At 35.9% G+C, this 20,603-nt stretch overlaps 1 protein-coding gene across 1 annotated transcript; it reads left to right on the forward strand.

The window, feature by feature from the left end:
* The first annotated feature begins 11,294 nt into the window (after positions 1 to 11,294).
* Positions 11,295 to 12,221, forward strand: LOC105465911 (taste receptor type 2 member 43). Its single transcript, XM_011714560.2, has one exon. It carries the CDS (start codon positions 11,295 to 11,297, stop codon positions 12,219 to 12,221), a length of 927 nt encoding a protein of 308 aa, XP_011712862.2.
* Positions 12,222 to 20,603: the final 8,382 nt, after the last annotated feature.

The raw sequence follows: 20,603 nt of genomic DNA on the forward strand, positions 1-20,603 counted from the left end.
TGTGTCTTCTAGCAGAAAACAAACTGGTGGTGTATGAAACATTTTCTATTTCTTACTGTGTTTTCTGTAGTGTATGTGTATGAGTAATTTCCAGACATATACCTAGAAAAGTGTTTTACCTAAAGTTATTCTAAATATGTGTGTGTATGTATATATGTGTGTGTGTGTGTATATATATATATGTGTGTGTGTGTTTATGTGGATATGAAAACCTTAAGAACATTGACAATAACATACTCTTTTTTGTTTTTTCACACAAACTGCCAAATTATATAAAATATGACAAAAATTTCTCAGAATTAGGAAGAGATTTATTTCATACATGTATTTTATGCTTCACTTTTAGAATTAATGATGGCTGCTTATAATTATTAAGAACTAACAGCTTATCTCAGGAAAAATACTGCTGTTTTCTATTGTCATTTGAACCACACAAATACACCACAGAGCGCTTAGAATTCATTGTTTGAACCTCTAACTTTTTGGATGGTAAAGACATTCAATTCTAAATCAATAATGAGGATCTATCAGCGGGGTTTTATTTCATTATGAATTCCTATTTTATGTTTAGTAAAAAGCAAACAGAATTGTTAGAAAACAATGCACACAATAAAATTTAAGTTACAAGCATATGCAGAGTAAATTTCTTCCATATCTACCGTAAACTGTACTGAAGAATATTAGATTTCATACAAGTATGTGAATAGCTTAGAAAAAAATATATTCTATAAGAGGGATGAAAACTCATGATCATGATCTTGATTGCTATTATCAGCTTACATGTGCTATTACAAAAGTCATTTCTTCCAGGGTTTGAATTAAAGAATATCTTGTTTTGAAATTGAGCTCTGATGTAAATTATTTTTCGTATCTTTTCTAAAGCACTTTTAAGCCCCTGAATTGCTAATTATATCCTTACCTTCTATTTATAAAATTCCTTCTAAACTTTAGAGAAGAGAACTCAAATCTTCTCTTTTCTAATAAAAAAAAAAACTATCAATGTAAAAACACTATAGAAATTATGGAAAATAATTCAGTGAAAGTTTTTGTAAATGTTAAAATAGTATCTATAAAATCTATGTATTAATTATGGGATGTGCCTTAACATTGTAATTTTGTTGTCAGTGATGAAAGTGTGTTGACATATTCATTACTAGGAAGTTCTATTATAAGAAAGAAATGTACAATCTTGGTCACAGCTAAATTCTATATGACTGTATTAATTCTTGGTGTTATAAAATTTTAACGATCTTATTTAAACCTTAAGATAAATCATCCCCACACCTGATTTATGTATTTTTTAATCATGTATCTCCCTCAGTACAATGTCAGAACCGTAAAAAATGAGATCATATCTCTCTTGCTTTCTGTTGACTCCCATGAACTAGAACCCAGCAACAAGAATAGATGGTCAAAAATGATATTTTAATGAACAAATAAATGAGTGGATAAAATGGATAAGATGATGTGGTAAACTAATGAATAGGAAACTCATCACAAAATCTGCAGTTGCATGAATTCCCCTGTTCCGGTCTCAGTTTAAGTTTACCGGCTTATCCAAGAAGAATCCTTCCTCAGAGGAAAAGTTTGGCTATTCCACAATTTTAGGGGAAATATCACAATACTATAGTCTTGATGCAGCTGTATCAGGTGTCTGAATTGGAGACAAGGTAGAACATCAAAATTAGGTGGCACCTATTACAATACTTTTAAAAAGCATATAGAAGACTTTGGTGTATTTGCATATGTATTTTTTTCTATTGTGAATTATATATTTGTAATATGATATATTCTAGTTGATTATTATATAAACAAAGATGGAACTTCGTTTCAAAAAATTGAGTTAGTAACCAGCTACTTCCCAGTGAGGTGCTCTGCTGTTCTGTCTTACATCACTTGTCCCTTCGTGGAGGTTGTGAAAGTCAGACCTCATGCCCACAGCGTGGTGATACATTCCAGTCCCAAATGGAAGGATGATCTGAATCAGGCCAGGTACTGGCCAGGGGAATAGGAGACAGTGAATGGAATCTGAGAAATCACATGTTTGTGTCCAATACCGCCCCTCCTTGTGCCACTGAGATGTGCTCATACCCTCCAGTCACAGCTGACTCTATGAATGTATGACTTGCATAGTTGTACAGGGTTTTGTTCTTATAGGGGCTTGTGCTTAGAGGGATTCTATGCTTGGATTAATTTTCTGCACTTGCTGTTTAGTTTGTCAGACAGAGGTTACTCCTCTGCTGAAGAGGGAATGGTCTTGCAATAATTCGCCAGGGATTTATTCCCCGCTCTCCTACAGGCTTGTCAGTGACATGCATAGAGTCCTATAATGCCCACTGTGCATGCGTCTAGCAACTTTGACTTGTGTTGGATCACCTGGCACAGTGGCCAGAGCAGCTTGGACCACAGCCCATATCTGCTGTAGAGCCCTCTTTTGTTCTGGGTTTCACTTGAGACCAGTAGTCTTTGGAAACGTCATTAATGAATCAGAGCAATATTTCCAAATGTGGAATATGTTGGCTCCAAAATCCCAATAGGTCCCCAAAACATTGTGTCTCTTTTGTAGTGATAGGAAATATATAGGGAGAGCAAAATGCCGTTACTTTAACAAAGGTTGTTTTGACATGTGGACTAGGGACACTGAAGGCTTTAAAACATTTCCTATATTGTAAGTTCCTGAATCTTCTCAGGTTTATTTCTTTTCTTTTGGTATTTTACTTCCATTCAACTTTAGGGTATTTTGCTATATTTAAGAAAATTTCCATTTCCTGATTATTGTACCAAGTAATATATTATTATTATTGTTATTATTTTGAACATGTTCTCATTCCGTCCCTGAGGCTGGAGTACAGTGGCAGGATCACAGCTCATTGGAGCCTCAACCTTCTGGGCTCAAGTGATTCTCCTGCCTCTGCATTGCTAGCAGCTGGGACTGCAGGGGCACAACACCACGCCTGACTAATTTTTGTGTTTCCTGGAGGGATATGATTTCACCATGTTTGCCAGGCTAGTCTCAGACTCCTGGGCTTGAGTGATCTGTCCATGTCAGTCTCCTAAAGTGCTGGGATTACAGTCATGTGCCATAGGACCCTGTCTGTAATATTACTGATATATTTAATTAGCACAATGTTTTAAAAAATGTAAATTACACTGAGAACAGAAGTGACATAGCTATGACATAAAACAGTGAAGCAGTGCTATTATTCTTAATACGAGGCAAATTGTTTTGATTTTCCCTCTTAATGGGTATAGATTAAGAAACATTCACCAAATCACGAGCCCTGTATAAAGTACCAGAGGCTCTGCTGTATGAATGTCTTCTTTTGAGAAATGTCTGTTCATATCTTTTGCCCACTTTTTGATGGGGTTGTTTTTTTCTTGTAAATTTGTTTGAGTTCTTTGTAGGTTCTGGATATTAGCCCTTTGTCAGATGAGTAGATTCCAAAAATTTTCTCCCATTCTGTAGGCTGCCTGTTCACTCTGATAGTAGTTTCTTTTGCTGTGCAGAAGCTCTTTAGTTTAATTAGATCCCATTTGGCAATTTTGGTTTTTGTTGCCATTGCTTTTGGTGTTTTAGACATGAAGTGCTTGTCCATGCCTATGTCCTGAACGGTATTACTGAGGTTTTCTTCTAGGGTTTTTATGGTATTAGGTCTAACATTTAAGTCTCTAATCCATCTCGAATTAATTTTCGTATAAGGAGTAAGGAAAGGATCCAGTTTCAGCTTTCTACTTATGGCTAGCCAATTTTCCCAGCACCATTTATTAAATTGGGAATCCTTTCCCCATTTCTTGTTTTTCTCAGGTTTGTCAAAAATCAGATGGCTGTAAATGTGTGGTATTATTTCTGAGGACTCTGTTCTGTTCTATTGGTCTAGATCTCTGTTTTGGTACCAGTACCATGCTGTTTTGGTTACTATAGCCTTGTGGTATAGTTTGAAGTCAGGTAGTGTGATGCCTCTAGCTTTGTTCTTTTGACTTAGGATTGTCTTGGAGATGCGGGCTCTTTTTTTGGTTCCATATGAACTTTAAAGCAGTTTTTCCCAATTCTGTGAAGAAACTCATTGGTAGCTTGATGGGGATGACATTGAATCTATAAATTATCTTGGGCTGTATGGCCGTTTTCACAATATTGATTCTTCCTATCCATGAGCATGGTATGTTCTTCCATTTGTTTGTGTCCTGGCCATCAGAGAAATGCAAATCAAAACCACAATGAGTTTTCATCTCACACCAGTTAGAATGGCAATCATTAAAAAGTCAGGAAACAACAGGTGCTGGAGAGGTTGTGGAGAAATAGGAACACTTTTACACTGTTGGTTCAACCATTATGGAAAAAAGTATGGCGATTCCTCAAGGATCTAGAACTAGAAGTACCATATGACCCAGCCATCCCATTACTGGGTATATACCCAAAGGATTATAAATCATGCTGCTATAAAGACACATGCACACGTATGTTCATTGTGGCACTATTCACAATAGCAAAGACTTGGAATCAATCCAAATGTCCATCAGTGACAGACTGGATTAAGAAAATGTGGCACATATACACCATGGAATACTATGCAGCCATAAAAAAAGGATGAGTTTGTGTCCTTTGTAGGGACATGGATGCAGCTGGAAACCATCATTCTCAGCAAACTATCACAAGAACAGAAAACCAAACACTGCACATTCTCACTCATAGGTGGGAACTGAACAATGAGATCACTTGGACTTGGGAAGGGGAACATCACACACGGGACCTATTATGGGGAGGGGGGAGGGGGGAGGGATTGCATTGGGAGTTATACCTGATGTAAATGACAAGTTGATGGGTGCTGACGAGTTGATGGGGGCAGCACACCAACATGGCACAAGCATACATATGTAACAAACCTGCACGTTGTGCACATGTACCCCAGAACTTAAAGTATAATAATAATAAAACAAAGAAACAAACAAACAAACAAACAAACGCTATCAGGATAGAAAAAAAAAAAGAGAGAAAGAAGTAATAGTACCAAAAATCTAAGGAGAATGATGGAGCATCAATAATATTTTTGCTTGAATTTCCACTAAATCAGAGTGAGGGTGACCCAGCATCTAATTTAGTTTTATTTAAAATAGCAATATAGATATTGATAGATTACTCTGCAGGGGATATTATTACTATAGACATAATATGACTTGCAGTTGTACAGTTAGTATGTTTTAGTATCTTAGTTACTAATCTCACTTTTTACACATAGCTGCATAATCAATTAAATATGAGTTTTTTGTGTATGGTATGAAATAAGAATTTAAATTTATCCTTATGTATATCCTCCAAATGTCTTTCAGTCCTCCAAGTGGATAATCAAATTGTCGCATACTTATACAATAGAATACTATACAGTGATCAAAATTAACAAACTAGACAGACATGTTTACAACAGAGTAATACGACAAAGAAAATGAACAAATTTGGGCTACATAGATAATAATACTCACAGATATGAGAGGAATTATCAAGATGGAAAAATACATTCAGTATAATGTCATTTACATAAAGTTCAAGAAAACATATTTTTAATGCATTGTAATTTGTTACATTGGGGATAAAACTCTACGGTGAAACATATGAGTGATCATCAAAACAATTGGGATAGTCAGGAGGGAGGAGATAAACGGGAAATATCAACAAGGAGACATGTATTGGGAGTATCTGGATTGCTGGCAAATTCTATTTTCTGACCAAGTCGTGGTAACATTGATGTTAACGTTATTTTTTTTTATCTTACTGTTTATTAGGTTTTATTATGCTCCATATGTAGGCTATGCTCCTCCCCAAAAAATGTTAAAAAAGCAGAAATATAAAGTATATTTCTACATATAAAATTAGGGTGATACAGCATATTCTTATAGATACCATTGTAATTAGAGTTTTTGCTGAATAAAGGAGAATAGAGCATTATGGTACTAAGAAATTCAAGTTAAAATTTAACATTTTTCTTATTTTTTTGAGACAGGGTCTCACTCTACTGCCCAGGCTGGAGTGCACAAGCTGAATCTTGGCTCAGTGTAACCTCTGCTATCCTTGCTCAAGTGAGTCTCCCATCTCAGCCTCCAGAGTAGCTAGAACAACAGGCGTGCAACACCACCACACCCTGATAATTTTTTCTATTTTTGGTAGAGATGGAGTTTTGCCATGTTTCCCAGGCTGGTCTTGAACTCCTGTGCTCAGGCAATCCACCTGCTTCAGCCTCCCAAAATGCTGGGATTACAGATGCAAGCCACTAGACCTGCCCTGAAACTTTTCTTAAATTATTTTTTTAAAAAAAGAAGACATAAGCAAGAACTGTAAATCCACCTTCTTAATGCTAATATGAATTTGAAATATCCAAATTTGAATACTTATGATTACTAGACACATTTTTTCTTATTTCCAATTTAATTATTTATAACACATATTTCAAAGTGTCACAAACTCATGAATTTCCAATAAATTATACTATGATGGATATTAAGTATATAGACCTATTATCCCAAAATGTGTCTCTAAATGAAATATTTGTATTCATATTGTTAGCATTCTAATTTCACAATACTATTCATTTGTACAGCTACATGTTGGGTAAAATATTTTGTTACTGTAAATTTTTTGGTTATGCATTAGAGAAAAAAATCATAGCAAGGCAAATTTGTTAATGTATAAAACATATTTAGCATGATCTTTGACTATGTTTGTGCATATACAATGCTACTTTGACTGCTATAGTAAAATAATCCAGAGTTAGTCACCATAGCTAAGAATGTTAAAAAGCATTGTAAGAATTTGTCTTGCTATAATGATGCTATTAAAAATGAAACAAAGTTAATATACTGTATTATTGCATAGAGTATTTGTCTATATTCATATTGAAAAATGCCCCAAAACCCCAAAAATGAATCCTAATTGTTGGATGTCACTTTGCTATGAATTTTTAAAACATAATAAAAGAAAGAAAAGGAAAGAAATTATTGAAAATACGTTGGGTTTTCATTATTCTTGATGAAATACCACATGAGGATACTGGTCTAGGCCTGATGCTGAGAATAATATAAGAATCATGAGGCTATAAGACCTAAGTATTGCCAAAAAAAGAAAATCATTACCATTTTCATGTCAGGTGTACTAAAAATTTATAAAAACTATTTTTTAAGAACTTGGTGTTATAAATACTTTGTTTAGTTTCTCCATTAAAAAATGGAGAAATAAGGAGAATAAAAGTTCATTTCTACCCCTAAAACAGTAAGATAAAAAGAGTAATCAATATTCAGAATCCAATAGACAGAGTTAACAACTAGTTAAACATAAGAAAGTATTAGTGAACTGGAAGATAACTACCCAGAATGAAGCATAAAGATACTAAGAGATAGAAAATATAAGGCTAGAGGGTCAGAGACATTGAAGCTACAGCTAGAACAGCTAACATGCTTCTGCAGTTCTGGAAGAAAGTTGGGCAGAAGCAATGTGGAGATTTTTCCAAAAGTGATAAAATGTATCAGTTCATATATTTTTAGAAACCATCAAACTTCAGACAAGATAACTAGAATCAAATTAAAATAAAACGACAGGACATCAAAGACCAATAGAAAATCTGAAAAGTAACTAGAGGAAAAGATAGGTTATGTTAAAGAGAATAACTGTCTAAATGACAACCTAATTCTTAACGGACAAAAATAAAGATAGAGTTCAAAGGAATCATGTCTTCAGTGTATTTCAAAAGTGGGATAGATCTTGATAAACAGAAACTTAAAATATATTTTTTCAGACAAAAGAAAAATTGTTATTGTTATTATTTTTGTTTGTAGAGTTGGAGTTTCACTCTGTTGTCCAGGCTGGAGTTCAGTGGTAGGATCATGGCTTACTGCAGTCTGGAACTCCTGAGCTCAAACCATCCTCCCACCTCAGCCTTGTGAGTAGCTTAGCTATGCCTGGCTAGCTTTTTCATTTATTGTAGAGGCCGTTTTGCTGTGTTGCTCAGGCTGGTCTCAAACTCCGGGGTTCTCCTACCCCAGCCTTACAAAATGTTGGGATTATGGGTGTGAGCCACCCTGCCTGGTCAATAAAGGGTCTTATTGAAAATATTAAGTTGAATATGCAAGAAGGAATACAAATTAATGAAAGTGACAAATATGTGCATAATTCTAAATGAATGTTTACTGTAAAAAATAATAATGTCTTGTTGGGGTAATTATATAATTGATAAGACATATGAAAATGGCAAAACTAGAATGGAGGTAAAGGTGACAGGAGTAAGATTAGTTAAATTATTTTTTGAACTTTCTGTGTCTATGAGGAAATTTTGAACAATGACAATATAATTCTACTCATAGGTATATATACAAAGGAATTGTATCAATGATATATGAAAGAATATTCTAGTAGAATTGTCTATAACTATTCAAAAAAGAAGCTGGCCAAATATATATTAAGGTTGGATGAATCATTACAGTAAATCCATACAACGGAACAACATAGAGAAGTGAAAAAAAAATCACATGTACTTGCAACTATATGACTAAATTTCAGAAACATAATGTTGAGTTCAAGAAGCCACAAACAAGAATATGTAGGATTGCACCTTCACACAGTTCAAAGCAGGCCAGACCAAGCTATGCAGTTTAGGGTTGCATACCTAATTGGTAAAGTATAAGGAAAATCAAGGAAACGATCATTATAAATTATGGATATTGCTTATCTCCGGAGATACAAAGAAATGTTTAGGGACTTGGAAACTGGCATGGAGGTGGACAAACGCTGTTTTCAGTGTTCCTTGTCTTGCCCTGCATCACAGTTACTTGAGTGCTTATGATACATCGTGGTATTTCCCATTTTTGTATTGGTTCATTTCTAATTGTGCATTATAACTTTAATATACAAATTTGTAATTAGAAGAAATGTCTCATAGAAATTATTATTACTGATCTCATTACAGACTGAGGGGAAATATCAACTATTTGCATACATTCTTATACAACTCTAAGATAGTGGAAATGGGAACTTTCTCATTTGGTTGCAACAGGAGCAAATTTTAGATGTTATCCTCCAACCCCAGATCTTTCCAAAGGCTTTCTTCTAGCCTTAATTATCCACTTCACAGGAACAAATCTTTGCCTGTGAAGTGGATAATCTATTTTTTCTTTTGGCTCTAGAATTCCTGACAAAACAAGCTTGTACATATTTCCCACACTTGGTTTAGCAGAGTTCTTTTATCAATTATATTTTTGTGCCAGGAGAAAATCCTCCAAAACTACATTAGATATTTATATCTCACACGTTGTTGGATTTTTTTTTTTTTTTTTTTTTTTTCCTGAGACAGAGTCTTGCTCTGTCGGCCAGACTGGAGTGCAGTGGCACAATCTCAGTTCACTGCAACTTCCGCCTCCCAAGTTCATGCCATTCTCCTGCCTCAGCCTCCTGAGTAGCTGGGACTACAGGCACACGCCACCATTCCTGGCTAATTTTTGTATTCTTAGTAGATATGGGGTTTCACCCTGTTGGCCAGGATGGTCTCCGTCTCTTGACCTCATAATTTGTCTGCTCGGCCTCACCCACACTGGGCCTGGATTTCATTTTTCTAAGCTGGGTTTGGCTGGTGACTGTGGTGATTTCAGATGGGCCAAATTCTGCATCTTGGAGGACGTTAGAGTTTTGCCTAGTTAGTCTGGATCAGGTGGCAGCAATCTGACGTCATTAATTTCTCATTCTCCTTCTGGAAACAGTGTATTAGCCAGGCGATATTCTCATGGTAAATGGAAAGAGGAAGAATCCCCAGTATGGAAGCCATCTCAAATCTCTATGCAAAGAGTATTAATTTTCTGTTCATCAAAGCAAGTTAAATGATTGAACTCCAAGTTCAGGGGAAAGGTAGTCAGTCTTCCTATGATGGGAGGATACTGCAAGATTATATATCAAATGGCCTGGTACTCAGGAATTTTTATAAAATTGCTAAATATTTAAGATTATAATAAATATTTAAACATTAGACTTGAGAGAAACTTTACCAAATCCTAAGAATTGGAGATATGTATGAAAAATAAATATTATTAATGAGCTGAAAACCCTCAGTGGGAAAAATAGGACTAATTTCATCTGGAAACCTCTTGGAAATGCATTTTTTAATTTGGAAATTACAAGAAAATAAATTGTTCCGTTCATAAGTGGTGTGCCCATGTTTGTATTTGTGTGCATATTTATGATCTTGTGAGTAACAAAGTTATACAAAAGTATTAGCAGCTAGTAGATCTTATGGATTATTGGACTGCCTGTGGTTCTCAAGAAAATCTTAGACGCTTTTGACAAAAGCAGTTTGGATTCTGTATATTTAAATATGTCATTGAAAAATGTCCGTATAGGTGATGATCTTAGATATGACCAAGCTCCCTTTAAGAATTTAGACATTTACTATATGATGTATGTATTGCGTTACAAAACTTCCCTAACAACTGAAGTCGCTAATGACAAATGATGGAGAGGTTACACAAGGAAAAATTGCAAACACTGAAAGAGAATATGTCCTTGTTTGCATACTAGCAAATGAGAATTCAGGTTTCATGTCATCTTCAGTATGAATAATTCCAGCCTAAAACAAGAACAGACAGTGAATGAATGAATTAATTTGAGTTTGAAAATAAGAATGTTTTCCATAAAGAAATCATTGAACTCATCAATTAACATGCCATGGTGATTTCTGGCTTGGAAATTGTGACACTTGTCACAACAATTAAAAGTAAAAAGGATGTCACAGCACACTAAAAAATCAGGTGCATATGGTATTTAAGGTCAGGATATTCAAGCAATCACACAGTTATATTACATTGAGAAGTGAAGCCAGCTAGACTTCCTGGATGGAGTGGGGACTTGAAGAATTTTTCTGTAGCTAGCAAGAGGATTGTAAAATGCTCCAATCAGTGCTCTGTAAAATGCACCAATCAGTGCTCTGTAAAATGCACCAATCAGAAGGATCCTAAAAGTAGCCAATCGCAGGGAAGATTGAAGAAAGAGCACCCTGATAGGACAAAAAAGGAAAATGGGAGGGGACAAATAAGGGAATAACAGCTGTCTGGGTCACCTCCTGCTCTGTGGAAGCTTTGTCTTTTCACTCTTCACAAGAAACCTTGCTTCTGCTCACTCTTTGGGTCCGTGCCATCTTTAAGAGCTGTAACACTCACTGTGAAGGTGTGTGTCTCCGTCATTGAAGTCAGCGAGACCACGAACCCACATGCAGGATCCAACTCTGGACACACCACCAGCATTTTAAAAATTTCTTTTTCTCTGTTCAGACATGATAACTTTTTTACCCATCATTTTTTCCATTCTAGTAGTGTTTACATTTGTTATTGGAAATTTTGCTAATGGTTTCATAGCATTGGTAAATTCCATTGAGTGGGTCAAGAGACAAAAGATCTCCTTTGTTGACCAAATTCTCACTGCTCTGGCAGTCTCCAGAGTTGGTTTGCTCTGGATATTATTATTAAATTGGTATTCAACTGTTTTGAATCCAGCTTTTTATAGTGTAGAAGTAAGAACTATTGTTTATAATCTCTGGGCAGTAATCAACCATTTCAGCAACTGGCTTGCTACTAGCCTAAGCATATTTTACTTACTCAAGATTGCCAATTTCTCCAACCTTATATTTCTTCACTTAAAGAGGAGAGTTAAGAGTGTCGTTCTGGTGATACTGTTGGGGCCTTTGCTATTTTTGGTTTGTCATCTTTTTGTGGTAAACATGAATGAGATTATACAGACAAAAGAATATGAAGGAAACATGACTTGGAAGAGCAAATTGAGGAGTGCAATGTACCTTTCAAATACGACTGTAACCATACTAGCAAACTTAGTACCCTTCATTCTGACCCTAATATCTTTTCTGCTGTTAATCTGTTCTCTGTGTAAACATCTCAAGAAGATGCAGCTCCGTGACAAAGGCTCTCAAGATCCCAGCACCAAGGTCCACATAAAAGCTTTGCAAACTGTCATCTCCTTGTCGTTATGTGCCATTTACTTTCTGTCCATAATGATATCAAGTTGGAGTTTGGGAAGGGTGGAAAACAAAGCTATCTTCATGTTCTGCAAAGCTATTAGATTCAGCTATCCTTCAGCTCACGCATTCATACTGATTTGGGGAAACAAGAAGCTAAAGCAGACTCTTCTTTCAGTTTTGTGGAACGTGAGGTACTGCATGAAAGGACAGAAGCTTCAATCTCCATAGATTGACAAGAGGGGCATTGTGTGTCTTCTAGCAGAAAACAAACTGGTGGTGTGTGAAACATTTTATATTTCTTATTGACTTTTCTGTAATATACGTGTATGAATAATTTCCAAATGTATACCTAGAAAAGTCATTGACCTAAAATTAGTCTTAAAAAGTATATATATATACACACACACATATAAATATATATACACACACATATATATATGTGTGTGTGTTTATGTGTGTATGAAAGCTTAGAATATTCACAATAACATGACCTTTTTGTGTTTTTTCATACAGACAATCAAATTATACAAAATATGACAAAAATTCCTCAGAATTATGAAGTCATGTGTATTTCATTTATGTACTTTATATTTCATTTGTAGAATTTATATTATCTATTTATCATTATTAAGAACTAACAGCTTATCCCAGGAAAAATATTGCTCTTTTCTAATGTGATTAGAACGACACAAATATGCCATATTGTGCTTAGAATTCACTGTTTGAACCTCTAACTTATTGGACGGTAAGGTCATTCAATTCTAAATCAGTAATGAGGATGTATCTTCGGGGTTCTATTCCATTATGAATTCCTGTTTTATGTTTAGTAAAGGCAAACAGAATTATTGTTAGGAAACAATGCACACAAGAGAATTCGTGGGACAAGCACATGCACAGTAAATTTCGTGTATGTCTGCCATAAGCAGTACTGAGGAATATTAGATTTCATATAAGTATGTGAATAGCTTAGAAAAAAATCTCTTCTGCAATAAAGGGATGAAAAACCATGATCATGATCTTGATTGCTATTATCAGTTTCCATATGCAGTTAGAAACATCATTTCATCCAGCTTTTGAATTCAAGAAAAGCTGTTTTTGAAGTTGAGATCTGATGTAAACTATTTTAGTATTTTTTCTAAAGCACTTCTAAGCGCCTGATTGCTAATTATATCTTTATCTTCCATTATAATATTCCTTCTAAACTTCAGATAAGAGAAAAGATCTCTTATCTGAAGTTTAGAAGGAATATTATAAATCTGATCTTTTTAGATCAGATCTTTTCTAAAAAAACACAAATCAATGTAAAATTAATATAGAAGTTATCGACAATAATTCAGTGAAACTTTTTGTAAATATTAAAATGGTATCTATGAAATCTATGTATTAATTATGGGATGTGCCTTAACGTTGTAATTTTCTTGTCAATAATGAAATGAATGTGTGTTGACATATTCATTCATAGGAAGCTCTAATATAAGAAAGAAATGTACAGTCTTCTTCACAGCTAAATTCTACCTGACTGTATTAATTCTTGGTGTTATGAAATTTTAGCTATGTGATTTAAACCTTAAGACAAATCATCCCCAAACCTGATTTATGTATTTTTTAATCATATATCTTCCTCAGTACAATGTAAGAACCGTAAAAAAAAGAGATCATGTTTGTCTTGCTTTCTGTTGACTCCTAGGAACTAGAACCCAGCACCAAGAATAGATGGTCAAAAATGATACTTTAATGAACAAATAAATTGGTGCATAAAATGGATAAGTTGATGTGGTAAACCAATGAAAAGGAAATGCATCACAAAATCTGCAGTTGCATGAATTCCCCTGTTCCGGTCTCAGGTTACGGTTACAGTCTTATCCAAGCGGAATCCTTCCTCAAAGGAAAAGTTTGGTTATTCCACAATTTTAGGGGCAATATCACAATAATATAGTCTTGATAAAGCTGTATCAGGTGTCTGATTTGGAGACAAGGTAGAACATCAAAATTAGATGGCACCTATTACAATATTTTTAAAAAGCATATAAACAACTTTGGTCTATTTGAATATGTATTTTTTTCTATTGTCAATTATATATTAGTATTATGATATTTTCTAGTTGATTGTTATTTAAACAAAAATGGCATTTCATTTCAAAAAATTGAGTTAGTAACCAGCTACTTTACCAAATTTTTTTAAATGTAGTACCTGTTATTGAAGTGATGACATTTATTTAGAAGTCAAGTTCAAGACAAAAAATGGCAAGGACATGTAGAAACTGAGACAGGAACAAACATGAAACAGTGTGTGGTGATGTCTGGTGTGACTCTGCTGGCAGCCACTTCACAGTGAGGTGAGAGAGACAGCACGGTGGTCATCAGATGTGTGCACTTGGCTCCCGCACTTTTCCATAAGGGTTACAAGGGGAAACCACCGCCGGCATTAGACCATGGAAGAGAGAGAGGAGGGAGAATCTATCTGCTCAGCTGTCATTTGACTTCTATTTCCCATTCACCATGGTTTACCTGAAGCAGAACTACCATCTCTGCTGCTCTGTCTTACATCATCCAGTCCTTTGGTAGAGATTATGAAAGTCAGACCTCATGCCCACAGTGCAGTGATTCATTCAAATCCCAAATGGAAGGATGATCTGGATCAGGCAAGGTGCTGGCCTGGAGAATAGGAGATAGTGAGGGGAATCTAAGAAAGCACATGTCTGTGTTCAATACCGCCACTCCTTGTGCCACTGAGATGTCCTCATACCCTCCAGTCATGGCTGACTTTATGAGCATATGACTTGCACAGTTGCATAGGGTTTTGTGCTTATAGGGGCTTGTGCTTAGAGGGACTCTCTGCTTGGATTAATGTTCTGCACTTGCTGTTTTGCTTATCAGACAGAGGATACTCCTCTGCTGAAGAGGGAATGGTCTTGCACTAATTCCATAGGAATTTGCTCTCCCCTCTCCTACAGGCTTGTTAGTGACATGGACAGAGTCCTGTAATACCCGCTCTGTATGTTTCTAGCATCTTTGAATCCTGCTGGATCATCTGGCACAGTGGCCAGAGCAGCTTGGACCAGAGCCTATATCTGCTGTAGAGTCCTTTTTTGCTCTGGGTTCCACTTGAGACCAGTAGCCTTTGGAAACTTCTGTAATGAGTCAGAGCAATATTCTCAAATGTAGAATACGTTGTCTCCAACATCCTAATGGCCCCCTGAAACATTGTGTCTCTTTTGTAGTAATGGGAAATATATACGTAGAGCAACATGTCAATTACTTTAAAAAAAGATTGTTTCAACATGTGGTCTAGGGACAATGAACACTTTAAAACATCACCTATGTTGTAGGTCCCTGAATCTCCTCAGGTTTATTTCTTTTATTTTGGTGTTTTACTTCCATTCACTATATTTAAGAAACTTGCCACTTCCTGACTATTGTACCAACTCATATATTATTATTATTGCTATTATTTTGAGACAGGGTCTCATTCTGTCCCTGAGGCTGGAGTGCAGTGGCAGGATCAGAGCTCACTATGGCCTCAACCTTCCGGGCTCAAGTGATTCTCCCGCCTCTGCATTGCTAGCAGCTGGGACTGTAGGGGAACACCACCACACCTGGTTAATGTTTGTATTTTCTGGAGGGTTAGGATTTCACCATGTTACTCAGGCTGGTCTCAAACTCCTGGGCTGAAGTGATCTTCCTGTGTCGACCTCCTAAATTGAAGGGATTACTGTCATGTGCCACAGGGCCCGGGCTGTAATATTATTAATATATTAAATAAGCACGATGTTTTTTACAAAATGTAAACAGAGAACAGAAGTGACATAGCCATGATATTAAAACAGTGAAACAGTGCTATTATTCTTACAATACAAGGCAAATTGTTTGATTTTTCCTCATAATGGGTGTAGATTAAGAACCATTCACCAAATCACGAGCCCTGTAAAAAGTGCCAGAAGCTCTGCTCTGCTCAGTGAAGATAGCACATCCTGGAAAGCATTTGTGAGTGTTGATTTAAGTTTAGAGTAATCTGCATTCATTCTATAACCCGTCTGGTTTTGGTAGGTTAACTGAATCGGATTATAGAAAGGACTACCATCCCTTGCAACTTGCAAGTGTTTTGTCATGGCAGTGACCAATTCCATTCCTTAAGGAATGCGGTTATATTTTATACATTGTGTTGCCAGTAGAGGAGAATTGCAGAGGCTTCCCTTGGGTCCTGCTATAATAATGTCCCTTACTCTACAGTTGAGGAAGAATATGAGAGTCCTGCCAGCTGCCATAGATATCCATTTCAATTACACATTCAGGGAGAGGTAATAACTACAAACTGATTACATCTACCTTAGGATGGACATGAGCCGAAGCTCTAGGTAGCATCTGACTTTCAAGCATTCCCACTGCAGGCTGGATGTGATGGCTCCTGCCTGTAGTCCTAGTACTTTGGGAGGCCAAGGTGGGAGGATCCCTTGAGAGCCGGAGTGCCATTCGCAAAACTTCATCTCTACAAAAAATTAAAATTTAGCTGGCGTGGTGGTGCATGTCTATAGTTCCAAATACTTGGGAAGCTGAGGCAGGAGGATTGCTCGAGCCCAGGAGTTCAAGACCAGCCTGGGAGACATGGCCAAACTCTGTTTCTACCAAAAATACAAGAATTAGTCAGGTGTGGTGGTGTGTGCTTGTAGCCTGTAGTCCCAGTTACTCAGGAGGCTAAAGGCAAGAGATTCCTTGAGCTTGGAGTTGGAGGCTGCAGTGAGCCAAGTGTGTACTACTCCACCCCAGCCTGGGCCACAGAGTGAGACTGTGTCTCAACAAAAACAGAAACAAACAAACAAACAAAAACACTACAAAATCTAGGGTGCACCCATAACATTTATTACTTGCATTTGGTACATTTAATATATGTTTGTATCTCAGTTACTAATCCCAGATTTCACATGTAACTCTATGATTAAATATGAGGTTTTTTTTTGGTTTGGTATGATATGAAACAGGATATAAATTCATTTTTTATGTATGTGATTATTCAACTTTCTCATTATCAATTGTTAAAAAAATTATTAATTCCTATTCAACTGCAGTGGTAGTCTTTTTGAACTCAATGACCATGAACGTCAGTGTTAATTTCTAGACTCTCAGTTATGTTTTATGTTCTTTTTGTCTACTGTAATGCCAACACCACACCATCCTGATAATTGCAGCTTTGTAATAAGCTTTGAAATCAGAAATTGTAATTCTGCAACTTTATTTTTATTTTATTTTATTTTATTTTATTTGAGACAGAGTCTCACTCTGTCGCCCAGACTGGAGTGCAGTGGTGGGATCTGGCTCACTGCAAGCTCCGCCTCCCAGGTTCACATCATTCTCCTGCCTCAGCCTCCAGAGTAGCTGGGACTACAGGCGCCCGCCACCACATCCAGCTAATTTTTTGTATTTTTAATAGAGACGGGGTTTCACCGTGTTAGCCAGGATGGTCTCCATCTCCTGACCTTGTGATCCACCCACCTTGGCCTCCCAGGGTGCCGAGATTACAGCTGTGAGCCACCCGGCCAACTTTGTTATTTTTTAAAATTTATTTTGGTCATCTGATAACTTGGTATTTCCAGATATATTGTAGGACTAGTTTTTCATTTTATCCAAAAAAAAAAAAAAAAAAACTGCCTGCTGGAATTTGATAGGGATTGCACTGAACATATAAATCGACTCTTCATCTATGAAAGCTCTCATGCTGGATTTCAGTTCAGCTGGTCTTGGTTGCTTATACAACTCTCTGATGAATTTAAAAAATATTTTTGGCCTTTTCTTTCTCTTATCGTAGTTATTGCAGAAGGATATCTTCGCTTCTTGAACTTGCTATATTCTACTCAAAAATGGAAGTTCTTGACCAGCCACTGATGCTCATACCTGTAATCCCAGCACTTTGAGAGGACACTTGAGCCCAAGAGTTCGATACTAGACTAGGTAACATAGGGAAACCCTGTATTCACAAAAAATTTAAAAATTAGCAGGCTTGGTGGTGCATGCCTGTAGTTCCAGTTACTTGGAAAGTTGAGGCAGGAGAGCAAGAGTATCACTTGTGTCCAGGAGTTCAAGACTACAGTGAGGTATGATTGTGCCACTGCACTCCAGCTTGGGTGAGAGATCAAGAGCTTGTCTCAGGAAAAAAAAAAGAAAGAAAAGAAAAGAAAAGAAGAAAAAAATAAATGGAAGTTTTCACTGGCATCTTCTAAATATCTAGTAATACAGGATCAAATCAGTAACTAGCCATCTTTGTTTCTTCCAGTCCCAGACAGGTAAAATGGAAAGCAGTTATACAAATGCTATACTAACTCCTCACAAAGAAAATGTCATTATCATCTGCGTTTTTTGGTGATCATACTGATGCAGAGAGTAGTTGTAAAATGGAATCTCAGAATCATCACTATATGAAGCAGAAAAACTGGTTTCCTCTCTTGGCAGTCTGACTCCGAGATCTCTTGGAAACAATTATACTATAAAACCTGAAAAAGAAATAAAATACAAGATTGGAGACCAATACTAACATCTATTCTTCTTAATAGAGTAATTAAAAGAAATTAAACAGAGAAAAATAAAAGTGAATATTCATACCGAGGGAAGTCTAGAGTCTTCAATGGAAAATACATGTTTTTTTTTTTTAGGGCCCAAGGAGTATTTTAAAAATTGCTGAATATTTTAATTAAACAATTCATATTTAAATATTACTAGACTCGAGAGAATAACTTATTCAAAAGCTTAAGCATTCAAAAGCTTAAGCATGAGAGAATAACTTATTCAAAAGTTTAAGCAATTGACTGAAAAGGGTGAATGGGAAAATAGGGCTATTTCAACCTGGATGACTTGCCTGAAATTGATTTTCCATTTTGGAAATTACAGGACAATAATTCCTCCCATCCATGAGGGGCATGTATGCATGTGTGTGTTTGTGTTAATGAGCTTGTTAACAATAAACTTATACAAACATATTAGCAGCAAGCAGATTTTAAAGGGTATTGGTCTTTTTGCACTTCCCAAGAAAACCTTGGATTCTTTTGACAAGAAAACTTTGGATTCTGTTTACATAAATCTGACATTTAAAAAATAAATCCACAGTGGTCATGATTCCAGTTACAACAAAACTCTTTTTAACAGTTTAGATATCCAATGTAGGATCTATGTGTTGGTTTTCAAAATTTCCCTAACAACTGACATTGCCGAACACAAATTATGGAGAAGTTAAAAAAGGAAAAATACTGCAAAACTATGAAACAGAATATGTGTTTATTTGCATGCTAGTGAGTGATGACTCATTTTTCACTTCAACATCGGTATGAAAAATTTGATCTTATAGCCTGGACATAGTGTTTGAGTAGAAGTTAATTTGAGCTGTTTTAGAAATTATCAAGTTTTCCACAAAGATAGCATTGAATTCATTCATTAGCATGCCCTGGTGCTTTTCTGTTTGACATTGGTCAGAGAATTTAAAAAGAACAAGAGTGTTACTGCACATTCAGAAATCAGGTGCACATAGAGTTTAAGGTAAGAACCTTAAAGGGAATCTTGTCCAGTGAAATTAGGCCTACCTTAAAAAGAATTCAGACATGGTATGTTTACTACCAATCATGTTTTCCATACTGGTAATGGAATTTGTGTTTTACCATGGACTGCTATAATTAAACTTACAGACTGTTTTTGCATTTTAATATTTTTTCTTTGTTTCCTTTTAGGAGTTGTTAAACAATCCTGAAATTTCCACTACAATATGCCATTAACTAATCATATTTTCTCAAAGTCATTTGACATAATGATTGATTAAAGGAAATATCTCCAGTGTAATTACACTTGCTCATAACAAAAAAGAATTTGAAACTTCAAGAAAAAAATTATAAAAACCAATAATGGAATATGAACAGATAAATATATGAAATATATAATCAATCCCTAATAAATGTGCATGAAATTATAGTCATAGAATTAAAAGAGTAATATAATTTTTCAACTAAAGATACATTCTGAATTATAATAGAAAAAGGTTTATAAAATGTTAAGTTTAATAATATTTGATTTTATTTATTTTTGAGACAGAGTCTTGCTTTGTGGTCAAGGTTGGAGTGCAGTGGTGTCATCTCGGCTCACTGCAACCTCCGCCCCTGGGTTCACTTGATTCTCCTGCCTCAGCCTCCTGAATAGCTGGGATAACAGGTGTGCGTCACCACACCTGGCTAATTTTTGTATTTTTAGTAGAGATGGGGTTTCACCATGTTGGCCAGGCTGGCCTCGAACTCCTTACCTGAGGTTATCCACCCACCTTGGCTTCCCAAAGTGCTAGGGCTACAGGTGTGAGCCACCATGCCCAGCCAAGTTTAATTATATTTTATATAAATATGAAAGTGCAAAAATTATTTAACTAATTTTAGAAAGCATATGAAGCAGTGGGAATTTTCATACACTGCTCTTAGGATTATAAATCAGTGCAATTGCTTTGAGTGTGGCATTACTTGAATAAGATGAAGGATCACATCCTCAGACCCGGGATTTGCACTCATATCAGAATACATATATGTTGTGGGAAGTCAGAGACCCTGAACAGAGGGACCGGCTGAAGCTGCAGCAGAAGAACATAAATTGTGA

Source organism: Macaca nemestrina, chromosome 10 (assembly GCF_043159975.1).
Source record: "Macaca nemestrina isolate mMacNem1 chromosome 10, mMacNem.hap1, whole genome shotgun sequence".
In the NCBI taxonomy this organism is placed as follows: domain Eukaryota; kingdom Metazoa; phylum Chordata; class Mammalia; order Primates; family Cercopithecidae; genus Macaca; species Macaca nemestrina.